The sequence below is a fragment of the Tachysurus vachellii genome, chromosome 20, assembly GCF_030014155.1.
Source record: "Tachysurus vachellii isolate PV-2020 chromosome 20, HZAU_Pvac_v1, whole genome shotgun sequence".
Classification (NCBI taxonomy): domain Eukaryota; kingdom Metazoa; phylum Chordata; class Actinopteri; order Siluriformes; family Bagridae; genus Tachysurus; species Tachysurus vachellii.
The window spans coordinates 4149599-4165530 of record NC_083479.1 but is presented as its reverse complement, the minus strand read 5'-3'; the positions used below and the strand labels follow the sequence as shown (position 1 = coordinate 4165530).

The 15932-nt window shown below is 36.6% G+C and overlaps 1 protein-coding gene across 1 annotated transcript; it reads left to right on the top strand.

The window, feature by feature from the left end:
• The first annotated feature begins 5638 nt into the window (after nt 1–5638).
• npffr1l3 (neuropeptide FF receptor 1 like 3) lies at nt 5639–9329 on the top strand. The gene is made up of 3 exons (XM_060896031.1): nt 5639–5915; nt 6534–6633; nt 8387–9329. Exons 1-3 carry the CDS (start codon nt 5651–5653, stop codon nt 9327–9329), a joined length of 1308 nt encoding a protein of 435 aa, XP_060752014.1. The 5' UTR covers nt 5639–5650.
• The last annotated feature ends 6603 nt before the right edge of the window (nt 9330–15932 follow it).

Here is a 15932-nt window from a genome sequence, read left to right as displayed (position 1 = left end):
AGCCATCTACAGCTCGGGGCAATGGAAAGGACAATGGCTGGGCTAGAAAATCACTCAGAAATGCAAAGGAACTGTAAATCTGTGTCAGGCAGTATAACATATAAATCAACACCATGGATATAAACCATAAACCTGTGCATTATATGTAATAATTTTACATTTTAATTTAGAATAGACATCACACCATTTTTACACGTGCAGTATAAAGTCTGGGTTGCATTTGCTATAAGTGACCATTGGATGGCAGTGTTGTACACAGATTCGTACTGTTGTTATTTATTTATTTTTGACAGAATGTGTGAGAATAGGAATGAATTGAATTTGATTAAAGATCTTTGCAGTTGGACTTTGCCTCTAAAAGGTAAAAAATTGTTTACATTTTTTTTACAGCAATAGTTGTAAATAATGGCAATATGCCATTGCATACATTTTTATTACCATGAACGTAATCATCGGAACTAGGATTTATATGGATTGAAGTTCTTGCTTATTGGAGCTCTGCTTATTCTGCATGCAAGTTATACACACTGGAGAACTGAATTCTGAGAAAGATGTGAACAATCTGAAATTTTAAGAACTTTTAAAGGCTGCGAGCTTCAGGCCGCAACTGTCATATCACACATGCATTATGTATCATACCTCAGGTTATCCATTCTATAACCATCATTCTAGTTGCCATAACAACATCACTTTACCTGAATAACTTCATCATGTTGTAAGCTTGTCTACATTTTAGTCTGCTCCCTCTATTATGCTAAATTTGATCAGTGCTCTTGGTCAGAAATATTGATTGCCTGCCTGTTATTTATTTATTTGTGTTTTAATTAAAATGTGCAACATTATGTGTGGACAGGGATTTAATTGGGATTAATTGGGGTGCAACGCAAGGAGAAAATGAGAGAGATGACAACTGGTCCACATAGATGAAGCTATTCATTTAAACAGATACCTGCAGGCCATGGCTTTGTTTAACAAGCACATAACTGAACTTAGTTCATCAGTTTTCAGAGCCTCCTTTAGTCCATGATGGCTGTGGCAGTTGCCTACTGTGATTGTTCTCTATCTAGAGGTTCTCTATCTAGATTCAGCGGTTCCTTTACTTTCTATGACAGATACAGTATGCTACAATGAGGTCCTACACGAAAGCAGGATATGCCATTTATCCATTTATCCATTTTTGTGCCTAAAGTTATATCCCACTTAAAGAGAAGTCATGAAGGGTACATTCATTCATTCATTCATTTTCTACCGCTTATCCGAACTACCTCGGGTCACGGGGAGCCTGTGCCTATCTCAGGCACCATCGGGCATCAAGGCAGGATACACCCTGGACGGAGTGCCAACCCATCACAGGGCACACACACTCTCACTCACTCACACAATCACACACTAGGGACAATTTTCCAGAGATGCCAATCAACCTACCATGCATGTCTTTGGACTGGGGGAGGAAACCGGAGTACCCGGAGGAAACCCCCGAGGCACGGGGAGAACATGCAAACTCCACACACACAAGGTGGGGGCGGGAATCGAACCCCGACCCTGGAGGTGTGAGGCGAACGTGCTAACCACTAAGCCACTGTGCCCCCCTGAAGGGTACATCAAGGGCCCAATTAGTTACCCAGTCTGATAGTGCTAGATCTAAATATTTGTTGGTGACCACAATATTGTAGCTAAAATAATACATGGCTGTGTGGACTTTTTTTAGAGTTAATTAGGATTGTTCACTTACTTTTGTGTCATGGATTGAATGCATATGGAGAGGCCTGTGGAGTTAGCTTATTTAATTCTGAGTGATTTGTGGACTCTAAGACTAAGAAGGTCACATCAGTTTTCCCTGCAGCAAAAGGAACCAGTTTCAAGTTGTTCCCGTCTACATGAGCAATAAAATGGTCGGGGCTAAATTAAGCCTTGAAATTCAACGTTTCAATTCAATTTTATTTGCATAGCTCAAAGCAGCTTTACAGAACATAATATTTGTATAACTAATTATCCCTAATGAGCAAGCCTTAGGTGACTGTGGCAAGGAAAATCTCCCTAAGATGCTATGAAGAAGAAACTTTGAGAGGAACTCAAAAAAGAACCTCATCTTTATTTTGGTGGCACCAGAGACTGCGAATATAAATTACCATGAGAGTATGATAGAAATAATGTCCTTTCATCAGTCATATAGGCTACAGTCAATTGGAGTTGTGTAACCAGAAGCTCCTGAAAAACTCATAAATTATCTAATCACCCGACTTCGTGCCGAAGCCTTCAAATGCTCAATGACGGAGATACAGCATTTGTGGAGTGTTATTTGTATATTGATTAAGAGGTTGTACTCCTCAAAGTCCTCCATGGGGTCAGCGACTTTTCTTTGAATGTCCGAAATCTGAATGAAGTGTAAGACAACTGGAGCTGGTACAATGCCTCGGGATCCTCACAGGGTTGGTCTCTTCTCTTTGAAGGTCCGTAATCTTCATGAAGCGGAACACAACTGGAGCTGGTACAATGTCTATATGTCTCAAGATGGGCAGAAAAGGAGAAGCAAGTGGAGAGGAATTAACGTAGCTGCTGTTCATAATATTAGCAAGCATAAGATGACCTGAGCATCTACCTGAATGGGCTGTAATGAAATTACCTGTGTGTTTTATTTTCATGCTGTAATAACTTGTAAATTCCTTCTCACAGGTTTTTAGCTCATTGCTATGACCAGACCCTGACCAGACCCTGACCAGATGAACTTGCATTAGGTATGTATGATTTTCATACATTTTCAGACCACAAAGCATAAAAGTCTGTAAGTTACTCTGCTTAAGGACATCGTCGAAATGCTCTAAATAAGTCTGATCATGGAGTCTGATCCATCCAATTACATTCAAATTAATGTTTATAAGACCGATTCTTTCTCATCCTGACACCTTTATTCTAACAACAGACTGACAAAGTATCATTAAAATGGAACTATTTCATGTTGTAAAGAAGCAATTTAATTTTTTTCTCAGTTCTAAGCTCAAACTTGATATCGAGGCTACTAATGTTGGCTGTTAGATGTGTTAACAGCTAGTTAGCTGTGATGGTGTTCATTTATGTCATGGAAAACTGTAAAGAGAAGCCTAAAACAATCCCAGCCTGAGCCATTGCATTTTATAACAAAAGGTATGTTTAAAATTGTATGATCACTGTAGGTGCCGGAACACTTAGAAATTACAAACCGCACAATTAATACCATGTGTCCCCAAATGTATTTAGTGTTTATTTAACACCGGAGATGCTGAATAATTTCTGGTGATAAAACATTACTGTGGTTATTCATGATGTACTTTAAGAGTAAACAGAAACAAAAACTATTTAAATGTGTAGCAGTGTTGCTGGAAAGGTACATATTTGGGTCACTATTGGACATTGCCCATCATTATACCACAGCTGTTGTTGAAATCTTGAAGGGTGGCTGTTGAGGAAATGACCATTTAGGAACATTAATAGATGTTTTAACGTAAGTGATAACTTGATTCATTCATCAATAAAAAAAAAATGCAATTGTTGGCAAATCGCTGTAGTATAAAAGAATAAAATACTTTTTCATCCCACCACTCTGTGATTATATTTCTATAATAACACCACTAGTATTTTATTCCTTACTAAAATTAGCATTAAAATTAGCTAATTAAACTTAGCATTCATTAAAATGATAAAAATCATAAAAAAACAACCAAACAAACAAACAAACAAACAAACAAACCTGACAGTACTGTTGCTAACTCTTCTCTAACAGGGTTTTAACCTAATTTTTCTTAGAGCCTTGTACTAGCTAAGGATGGTTTTATATTAAAGGCTAAGCTGTAAATTAATTTATTATATTTATTGTAATAATGCTAAGAATAAGAAAACCCATCATCATTATTATTATTATTATTATTATTATTAATAATAATAATAATAATAATAATAATAAAAATAATAATAATAATAATAATAATAATAATAATAATAATAGTAATATAATTATAATAGTAATACTGATAATAATAATAATAATAATAATAATAATAATAAAAATAATAATAATAATAATAATAATAATAATAATAATAATAATAATAATAGTAATATAATTATAATAGTAATACTGATAATAATAATAATAATAATAATAATAATAATAATAATAATAATAAGAATAATAATAATAATAATCTGATCTTGACTTTCTGCTGTGATCACTGGGTTTTGGATTGTTTAGCTGGGTTTGTTTTTGCTCGTGTGGGCGTGGTCTAGAACGCAGTGGGCGTGGACAATCCAGCGCGCTGTCCCTGAACTCGCTCTGCGGCAGAGCGCGCGCAGTCCGACACATCTGATACCATCATCATCATCATCATCATTATTGCCAGGTAGGAATCTTTATTTTGTTTCTTACAACAGTAGTAAAAAAAAAAAAAGAAACAACAGTAAAATAAAATAGAAAAATAAACTGCAGCAGTTTACAAAAATGTTGTGTTATTTACTTAGATATAGAAACTTCCTGTACTGTATGTAGTGCTTTTTAGAGAGGACTTAAATCAACCAAAAGTCATTCTGTAATTTATTTTATGCGTATTTTAGATATTCATTATTTATATATTTGCTGAGTGGTTCAGCAGATACAATAAGATATTCGGATTTAAGTGCAAATGGTATGATTAAAGCATCATAGTGGTGACTCTCCAATCTGATATATTTTACACTTTAGCATGTTCTTCTTCTTCATTTCTTTACTATGATGATTGAGCCTAGCATTTAGGAATAAATAAAAGACAAAATAACCTATTTATTTATCCAATGTATAAAAAGTTAATAAAAACTTGTGTTAAGTCCAGTGTTTTGGAGCCACCTTAAAAATTCACTCTTAAGCATATTGAATGAAATCAGGGGGATTTGCGGTGCCTATATCTTGATTTTCCATTGATATTTGCCTTTTGATAATTATCATATTCTTTCATCTTATCCTGATTATTATCATCACAGTGATTGAGCTTCTCCTCCGGTTATTAAGAATCTGACAATGTGTCATGATAATGCAGAGAATTGTATGCACATTAGTGCATGTGAAATCCACTCATATTATTATTAAAATACACCTGCAAGTATCCAATCAACCCTTCATCAATCATGTGGCAGCAGCACCAGATACAGGTCAAGAGCTTTCACATCAAACCAGAATGGGGAAAATGTGATCTCAGTTAATTTGACTGTGACATTGTTTATGCAAGATCCTCTAAAGATTAGAAGAACATTTGGTTCCACTCTAGTAAGCCAAGAATAAAGATTTCAGGGTACACATTAATGAAAACTAGACAGTTGAAGATTGGATAATTTTCTGGTCTGTTCTTCAGCTTCCCACATTTGTGAGGTTGAATGGCTTATTGAGATTTACATGACTCTACAGGTATACCTAATAAAGTGGACAATGAATTTTAGTAACAATACCTGTAGTCTGGTTGGAGGTCAATAATTCATAGTTGCATGTTAGTGTTTGGATATCTCCTCTTTTCCCCTTCATATTTGTATGTTGTTGTTTTTTTATTATCAGATTTTCTTCTCTCACCTATGGAAGAAGTATCTGAGAGAGACAGCTAATATGGATGGAGAGACAGTGGCGCTACCAACAATTTTCCTCCCTGACCTTAACATGACCAACAACACCAATCTCACTGAGGAGATACTATTCTCTCCATACTTCCAGCACTCACTAGGCATGGCTGCTGTGTTCGTCCTGGCTTACTTGTTCATCTTCCTGCTCTGCATGATCGGTAACAGTGTGCTGTGTCTCATAGTCCTGAAGAAGAGGCACATGTGGACGGTCACTAACGTCTTCATCTTAAACCTTTCCATCAGCGATCTGCTTGTGGGGATCTTCTGCATTCCTACCACTTTGGTGGACAATCTCATAACAGGCAAGTGCATTATTTATGAGGATTTTGGAAGGAGAACTAACTTTGTACGGATGTACAGTTGCATATATTTGCCTATGAATGATACAATCCTACAAGCTGAAGTAGAGAGATTTGTGCTAACGATGCAGGTAATATATAAACGAGGTCCATAAACAGGTTTCAACACATAACATAAAATTTTAGACAGAAGTTAAATGTATATATAATTTGACACCTTGCACTATGCAATCTGTTTTCTTTGTGGAGTTTTTGATTGTTTTTCTATTATTAAGTTAAGTGTATGTTTTGTGCTTGTTTATGGCATTATTCAAGGGTAAGTCTTTGGTTTACATTTACAGCAGACACCTTTATCCAGAGTGACTTTATTATTTCATTTTATACAACTGAGCAATTGAAGGTTAAGAGCTTCGCTCACGTGCCCAGCAGTGGCACCTTGGTGGACCTGGGATTCAAACTCAGGACCCTCTAATCATTAGTCCAACACCTTAGCCACTAGGCAACCACATCCATACCACAAATCCCAAACATGCAATTTGTTGAATGTTTTTGAAAAATCAAGAGTGAAGAGAAATTATTCTCCCTTTTTAATGTACATACAGTGCTTTTGTCATTGGACAGGTTGGCCTTTCAGTAACATAATATGTAAGCTGAGTGGCCTTGTGCAAGGAATGTCTGTCTGTGCCTCCGTCTTCACACTGGTGGCCATTGCAGTAGACAGGTAAGTGTCCATGTGCTATTGCCTGTGCATTCAAACTATCATTTAAAATGTCAGATTTTTTATCTGGGGGCACCACACGCTATGGTCATGAGTGATGGGACATGTCATTTTCATCTCTTACCTCTAATAGCTTCTAATCCTTGATCTGTGCACTATTTAGAATCACAGCATAACTGCGTAGGTAGGAAGAGGGACAGGCACAATAAGTGTGTAGAAGTAGTATGCAGTGAGGAAAATAAGTATTCAACATGTCAACATTGTTTTTTAATAAACATAGTTTCTTTAAAATAGGGGACACGGTGGCTTAGTGGTTAGCACGTTCGCCTCACACCTCCAGGGTTGGGGGTTCGATTCCCACCTCCGCCTTATGTGTGTGGAGTTTGCATGTTCTCCCCGTGCCTCGGGGGTTTCCTCCGGTTTCCTCCCCCGGTCCAAAGACATGCATGGTAGATTGATTGGCATCTCTGGAAAATTGTCCCTAGTGTGTGATTGCGTGAGTGAATGAGAGTGTGTGTGTGTGTGCCCTGCGATGGGTTGGCACTCCGTCCAGGGTGTATCCTGCCTTGATGCCCGATGACGCCTGAGATGGCACAGGCTCCCCGTGACCCGAGGTAGTTCGGATAAGCGGTAGAAAATGAGTGAGTGAGAGAGTGAGTTTCTTTAAAACAATTCACTTGAAATTCTGACCAGATGTTGGTATTAATCTAAAGAAATCTAACAAGATAAAGAAATGATAATATTACAATCCATAAAAAAGTTACATAGGCAAGGCAAGGTAGCGGCTGATTTCACTAATAGGACTTGTCAGAGTTAAATATAGATCATGATTTCAAAGAGAAATGTTAATGACTTTTTTAATCTTTTTTCTGCAAATAAAAGATTGCATGTTAAAACTAGAATTAATTTCCTCAATCTTCAAAAGCCAAATGTCATATGCAACAGGAATCATACTTATATATGCTTATATATAATTATATATGTACAGGCTATAATGCATGAATAAATTAAAAGACAGAGCAAGCTTTTATCCATAAAATCACCAGATGTCTGTAATATCCCAATAATAACAGAATACCACATTGTTCTCATCATTGGTCTTGTTACAGCACTAATGAACACTTGTGACACTATTTAATCCCGCGATGTGATATGAATGATTAAACAATTTTCAAACACAATACACTGAAAGATACTTAAATAAATCATTAAAACTCCTGAATAATTCATGTTATTTTAGCTGAAAGAAAAAAATGATGTTTACAAAAGTTGATCTGTGCACCTTGATCTGTGCACTATTTTGTGCACAGACACGTACATTGTAAATACATTGTGAATGGAAATGAATTTCATTTCATTCATTTTTGTCATTTCTCTGCTTGCACACATTTTATTTAAATGATAGACTTTACAGATTTTGGTGATTTTCTGATTCAAAATGCTGTAAATACTGTAACTAAGAGGTTTAGTAGATTAATCATGCGATTAATGTGACTGTGAATGCGAACGTGAGTTAAATGGAAACAGTATAAAAATAAGTCCACCCTGAAAGTATTATTTTTAAATGTCCTTTAAATGTGTTAATTATTTAAATGATTTTGTACATGCCATGATCTACTTAAGTGGTTCAACATATAACATCCCCTGAATAAATGAAAAGGATTTTATTATTTGTCGAATTACTGAGAAACTCTAAAAATGACTTTATAACTGATTGTGAGTTTTAATTCCTCACACTTCTTTGTTTCAACCCCAGGTTTCGCAGTGTAGTTTATCCCTTTAAGCCAAAACTAACACTTTTTGTGGCAAAGGCAATCATTGGGATGATATGGCTGTTGGCTCTGGTCATAATGTTCCCTTCGGCTCTGATGTTGACCGTCCAGCAAGAACAAAGCCACTTTATGGTTCAAGATGACAACTACAACCTGACTTATCCTCTTTATTCTTGCTATGAAACATGGCCTGAGCCTGAGATGCGGAAAGTGTACACCACAGTTCTGTTTGCTCATATATACCTGATTCCCCTCATTCTTATTATCATTATGTATGGGCGCATTGGAGCTAAACTGTACTCGACCACCTTCCTGGTCAAAGTGAACCAACCTGATGGCACGCCTCATGGGAAGTCACCTATATCACACAGGAAGATCAAAGTTATCAAAATGCTCATTGTTGTGGCCCTTCTCTTCATGCTGTCCTGGCTGCCTCTGTGGACCTTGATGCTGCTAACTGACTACGCACGTCCTGAAGGAGACCAGCTAGATCTTCTGACAGGTTACATTTTCCCTTTCTTCCACTGGTTGGCCTTCTCCAACTCTAGTGTCAATCCCATCATCTATGGCTACTACAACAAAAATTTCAGGCAAGGATTTCAGGCTGCATGGATGCAGCGACCATCCTGCTGCTTTGGCAGGCCTTCACAGGTCCATCTCAAGAAGGTGAAGAGGGCCAACAAGACTTGCTCCCACTTGGACAAATCTCTCAGTGCCAATGCTCTGAACCTAGGAGTTAAAAACAAAATCTACACTGACAACGACCTAACAGGTTGCGTGCGTCTGGAGATGGAACACAGGAAAGTGTCAAAGGAAAAGAAAATCTCGAGGGCAGAAGGAGGATCAGCGAACAAAAGAGAGCTTCTGGAAGACATGGAACGAATCTCTCCAACAGGACCTACAGTGTACCAGGCCTGGGAACTTTAAGCGGTTCACCTCGAAGCAAAGCACATGGTCATAATAGGTGTTGAACGTTATGTTTCTATAAGCAAAGTGACTTCAGCCAACGATGGAGAAAAAGAACATAAAATTAAAGTGAAATTAATTAATGGCCATAAGCCAAAAACCCAAGAAACAAATTGCTTGTATTATTCAGGCGACATTTGTATAAATGTCTCACATTGGCAGAGTATAAAGCAGATCAGACCTTACATTCCTGTAAGCAAGTCATTTATCACATAATTTACCAGTCAGGTAACAGAAAATAAGTCCCAAGGTAAATGAACTTGGAATTGTGTATAAGCATCATGGGACTCGCAACCCTTTGTTCATTCCTTACTTCATTCCAGTGCTATAAATATTAGTTTTACACACAATAGTGTAATTTGGTGGCATAAGAACAAAATGAATGTATTTACTTTCATATGAAAATAATATGCTTCTAAGCTTTCTGCCAAACTCATTATACACTGCTATGTCTGCTTTTTTGCTGCTTCTTTAAAATCTGCCTTGTTCCTGCAGTAATTTCTTCAAATCAGTCACTTTTCCTACTTTGCTTTGGCTTTCCCTGTCACTCATGCATCAGAAAAACATTAGCAAATGTATATATTGCTTTCTTATTGCCCTGGTGAACAGCTCAAAGCTATGTGTAAAATCGGTCACACGAGCAAAGGGTTGATCCTGTATGGGCAGGAAAGTAATAATAGCACATTCTATTACAAATTTGAAGTGTCTTATATCTTATTGCTCCGAAAATGTGCACAGATGTGTAATATTGCATACTTTTTTCAAAAACAATTTCGAGCCACACTTGTACTAAATAGTCCTAAATCAAACGAATGTCTCGTACATGGCCACGCAAGCTTAATGAAAATCAGAACCCGTGGAATTTTTTCCCATCACTCTTCACTGTGCATATGCATTGCCGAGTCCTCTCCTAAACCCACATATCTCTTAGCACAGGAGTGTTAGTGAAAGCAGCAAAAGTGGCATTACATTTGACCTTATCTGGTCCAGGGACAGTTCATAATCTGTGTGCTGAAGACTTTTACCTGATGTAAAATATAATCCTCCCTAATTATTCCTACAAATATGACTCTTTGATGTTGTGTTCCAGGTCATGATGAATCAGGCACATTGCTGATTTTTTTTTTTTTTTATTATTATTGAATCGTTTCTGTTTACAGTTCCGAGTGCAGTAATTGCAGTTTTTTTCAGCCCTATGACAGGTCTTTTCATAGTAATGACAGGTCTAGTCACAATAATGACATGTTTAATTTTAGATTGAATGTGTAATGTGTTCTTATTCAAAACAAATTTGAGCCATGGTCCCATATTAAAGGAATTGCTGATCTATTGCCTTGCATGCTTAATGAAAATCAGAATTTGTGTAATTTTTTTCTCCCATCATTCTTTGTTATGCTTGTACACTGCTCATACTTTACCTAAACCCACAGATTCTTCAGCACAAGCGTTTTAGTAAAAGTGGCAAAATTGTAAGTCTGTTAAATACAAATTACATTACTCATGACAGGTCTAGTCACAGTAATGACCGGTCCAATCACAATAATGACCGTTCTAATGGCATTAATGACCGGACTCTTGAACATAAATTACAGGTCTGTTTTTACAGTAATGACAGGGCCAGTCACAGTATTATCAGGTCTGATCACATTAATGACAGGCTACCTCTGTCAGTCCAACATAAATTACAGGTTCATACTAATGACGGTTCTGTTTACAGTAATGACAAGACTAGTCACAGTAATGATATGCCTAATCACATTGATGACAGCACTAATTATTTATGACAGCATTGTCCAACACAAATGACAGGTCTGTTCACACTAATAAGAAGTCTATTCTCACTAATGATCGCTCTGTTCACAGGTACTCACTAATGACAAGTCTGTTCACACTAATAACAGTTCTATTCTTAGTAATGACAGGTCTGGTCACAGGCTTGTTCACTGTACTTGGAGGTTCATGCACAGTAACGAGAAACATGCTCATACCAATGATGGCTTTGTTCACTTAATGACAGGTATTAGAGATTCCTTTTGGATGGGAGTTTGTGAGTCTCTGTTGGAAATCATGCTTTATTTAAATTCACATAGCTGGTTTTTAAGCTGTCATGACACTCCCACCATGCCATATACATTGCTGGAAGACATCGAAAGCCTGGGGTGTATGATCTTCCTAATCCATCATGTGTCTTCCTTAAAAATTCCCATAATCATACAAGAGTCCAGATGACACTCATAAAAATCTTGTGCATACAAATCTACAGCCTGTAAAAATCAGACTATATTTCACTTTCATTTATAAAAAAAATTATAATTGGACTATGTGCAATACTGGACTATTACTTGCCTTTAAAATCCTAAATTCTTTTATTTATTCATCTTTAGCAAGCACTTTGTCCTGCTCAGGATTGTGAAGGATCAGGAGCCTATTCTGGGATGACTGGGTGTGAGGCAAGGATTCACCCTGGGACTGACACCAGGCCATGTCACACCTAGGGGAAATTGATCATAGCCAGTTCACCATGTGGCGTGTTTTTACACATGGGGCACATGCAAAACTCGTGCTAATTCGACGTGCTAATTCATAATTCGCTAATTTATTTCACATTCACAAATCTTAAAGTTTTAAAACAAAATGTTTGCTTTAAAAAGAACTTTTAAACTCTACAAATCAAATTACTCAGTTTTTATTTTCTTGCTTTTTTTGTCGCAGGAGCTTTATTTTCTAATATGGATTGCAACACCGTCTAATGTAGTTGTTTCCATGCTCATTGTGGTTTGCCAGTTGAGTGGCGTTTTCATCGCTTTTGCATCAGCTGCATGGTGTATAATTCACATGATGATACTGCAAGGACTGTTACGTCAGGTGATTATGGTCTTGTGTCATATCGTGTAGCTGTACAGTGTTTTCCTGATTGCTGTGAAGCACAGTGGAACAAAAGGTACTTTTGTATCTCACCTTGTCTTGTCCTCGAGTATAGGATGTGTCCTCCAGCTTGTCCACCAACGCTGTCAATATGAACCTATTAAGCTTACCCCTGACAGTGAAGTACAGGGTTAAACCATTGCCCTTGCATTGCGGATAGTTGATTAATTGGACAAGCCTTGTTATAAGAGACCATGTTGAAGCAGAAGGTGGTCTCATTAGCCTGGTCACACATTGCTAGAAAAAGTCCAGACAGAATTTGTCTTTATTAAAGTTGAAAGTTGCAGTGTGCTGAAAGAATGCATGTGGAAGATTATTGCATGTCTTTTTCTTTATATGTGCAAGTAAGCTGCAAGATGTCTTAGATGTACTAATGTGGAAAAACAAAAATCAACTTGTCTTGAATTATTTTTGGTTTCATTTTTAATAACACTATTGTGATAGCAGACTTCATTTGGAATATTTTGGAATAATTTATACCATTTTCAATTCTGTTTCAATTTCTTGAGCAGCATTTCAGGCTTATATTAATGCACTTGTTCTAATATGTTGTCACGGCTGTAGTAACATACACATGGAATTGTACAGCAGATGATTTGAATAAACATATAAACAACCGTGCAGTTGCTGTCTTGTGTGAGGAGACATTTAGTTCACATTTATGGAAGGAGTCTCCAGTGTCAGTAACTTTAAAGGGTTTTTTTCTGACACAGTTCTGATTATTTTTGTCTCATTAAATTCAAGAGAAAAAAAAAACACCGGCTGGTGAAAGAATGATTGTTCATATTTACTATAAATTCTTACTTGCATTATACTGTATATAGTATAATGCAAGTAAGAATAGGAACTAATGAGTTTTGTTGAAATTCCTTTATTAACATTACCATAAATGGTTAAAATCGATGATGTCATTCTGCAATAAATTCTGTAAAAATCCTTAGCACTGGTAAAAGATGTTGTTATGTTAACGAAGACCAATGCTTTTCAAGTGTGAAGATTATCCATTGAACCTGTTAATTAACCACTGAACCTGAAAATTATCCACTGAACATCTTTTGTGTAACAGGATGAACTGTATTTCATTCATGTGTCAGGTTTAAACCGATGTCGAGTCACACCGCATTCAAGGAAAGTTTGTGCCATTACCATGGAATGAGTTATGACTCATTCTTCTGTAGGAGAAACTAAATAATGGCCGATTGCTATTTATCCCTTGGGAGATGATTGTCAGCGTTACTCTTCTGCAACCCACAGGTCAGTCTGATGGAGTCCTAAAATACACTCATGTTCTCTGGAGAGCGACCAGGGTGCAATTGTTTTTTTTTTCCCGCTTACGCAGGAATGAGGACCAATTAGGAGCAGCAATGAGTGTAAACCAAGTAGCAACAAAAAAGAACGGCAAGACAAGAAGAAATATTGAACTAACCTCTACATTGAAAAACTCTTATTTTGCACATTAATATTTAAACCACAAGTCATGTGTTGCATCAGTCTGATTTTCCTAAAGACCATCAGAAGAAGAAAAATCAATCCTAAGTCCTAAGTCCTAGGGTTGGAATCCTAACCCTATCATTTTAATTCAATTATAGATTGAATATACTCAATGCTGTATAATAGAATTATAATTAAAAGTACATTTTTATGAATTGTCCTTAATGCCCTTGTGCTATTAGCCAAATTAATTTGAGTTAATGCCATTTTTTTCTGTTACTTTCAACCCTGCTACACTTTAAAGCCATTATCAGCGAAGAAAAATGAGATATCTTTGTTTGAGATCATTTAAAACATTGATTAAATGACTGCTAGTCAGGAAAAAAGGTAGCTTCCATAGTCAGTAAAAATGTACAAAAAGCTAGCATTGATGGTAACGATTCTGTTGACTACCTTTTTATTAAGTAGTCGACGTTCCTTTAAAATGTATTTAAGGTACATCATTCGATTAATCTCTGAACATTATGTGCACATCTTTTGTGGCTTGGAGAACAAATGTACACGTACAATAGCTTTTGTCTCGTAATGTTTGTTGCTCGAAAACTTCAAAAAGAAGAGCAATTAGGACCAAAGAAGAAAAAAAACCTCTCCTTCTTAGTGTTTATGCTTTTAAAGATGATATAAGAAGAAGATGCCTGTGCTGTTATTAGTATCCATCAGGAAACGTCTGTTTCTGTGGCCACCCTCAGACCTTTGTGTTAATCACTAATGTACTTGTGTATCTATTTAAGATGTTAGAGGTTGCACGCTCTGGGTTTACTTACATACAGTAAAAAAAGAAACAAGAATAATCTCAATTAAACCGTTGTTAAAATGTTATTGGTTATGTTAATTGTTTTTGTGGTTAGTTCTTAGATTAGATTTGGAGAAATAATCTCTTCTAGCATCTTTGGTCACCGTTGACCGTGAGTTCTTTTCTCGATGTCAGTGCATGTCAGTGTTCAAGGGACTTTCATGTGTCGGTTAATCCGCAGCATTTATAAGTTTGCCAACAGTGTGTGTGTGATGTGCTTGCTATGATTCTTGTTAAAGTCCACTGCACCTTAGTGACAGTTTGCTTTCAATATGTTTTAATGATTTTAATGTTATTCTTTTTTAAAAATAGGAAGAATGCTTCTAGGAAGGATTTCCAAGGATGCTTTTGTGTGTGTGTCTGTATGTGTGTATGTGTGTGTCCAGCACTGCCAAGCTGTCGAGCCCTTAACCCTCTCTACCCCAGTGGTACTGTATCATTTCTGACCCTGTGATCTGACCCCAACCTCCAAAAGTTGTGAAGAAAGAGGTTCACTGTGCTGTAAAGTATATGTCAGAAAATAAAGGCTCTATTCTATTTGTCCCAAGATAATTATTAGTGTCACAAGCAATAATTATTCTAACGTCTGTAGAAATCCTTGTATCTGGCTTGTATTCTTTTTTTTGTTGTTTATTTTTTATTGATTGGCTCAAGTGATCATTTCAGTAAAATCACACGCTTTGGATGAGGGTGATGTTAATAAAGCCATCGTGACTGATGAACTCCAATAGCTATAATCATAAAAACGATCGCTCGATGGGGAAAAGTACTACCGTCTCTACTAAAAAAAAAAAATTTTGAAAAAGAAAAGGTCTTACACTAAGAGCAGGCACCAAATTTGCAATCATCCTGGAGCTGTACTTGTGAATTGACAAAATAATAACGGAGGTTGAACTTGTGCCAGAGGAACTGATGGCCATAACAGAAATGTTAATGTGAACGTGTTAGAAAATGTAAAGGGTTAGTGGCCTAACAAAACACACATGAAAACAGGAAACATCATCATCCTTTACCATCATCCTTTATCCACTTTTAATTAAATAGCCTGTAATTATCCTTCCCAGCACTATATTAAAGACTAATGATGCTTTTAAACTATCCTTCTTTTTGTTCATCCTTGTACCATGTCGTGTTATAATCCTGAAGTCACTTTATCACACACACTTTAAGAAGTTTGTGCTCGAGGTGTGCGTTGGAATGAATGATGCTTGATATCGTTAGGTTAAGAATTATTTTAATGTAAGAGTAATGAATGAAAGTACAGAGTTATAATGATGGTCATAACAGCCATGGTGCTCAACTCACATGTAACCATGGAGCTTTGACTGTTTCTGACATGTCACTGCCAATTAGGT

What these genes read in the sequence shown, in the direction of transcription:
- npffr1l3 (XM_060896031.1), top strand. Translation starts at nt 5,651, where the DNA reads ATGACCAACAACACCAATCTCACTGAGGAGATACTATTCTCTCCATAC. An exon ending in GGTGGACAATCTCATAACAG is followed by an intron (nt 5,916 to 6,533) that starts GCAAGTGCATTA and finishes GTCATTGGACAG; the next exon opens with GTTGGCCTTTCAGTAACATA. An exon ending in GTGGCCATTGCAGTAGACAG is followed by an intron (nt 6,634 to 8,386) that starts GTAAGTGTCCAT and finishes TTTCAACCCCAG; the next exon opens with GTTTCGCAGTGTAGTTTATC.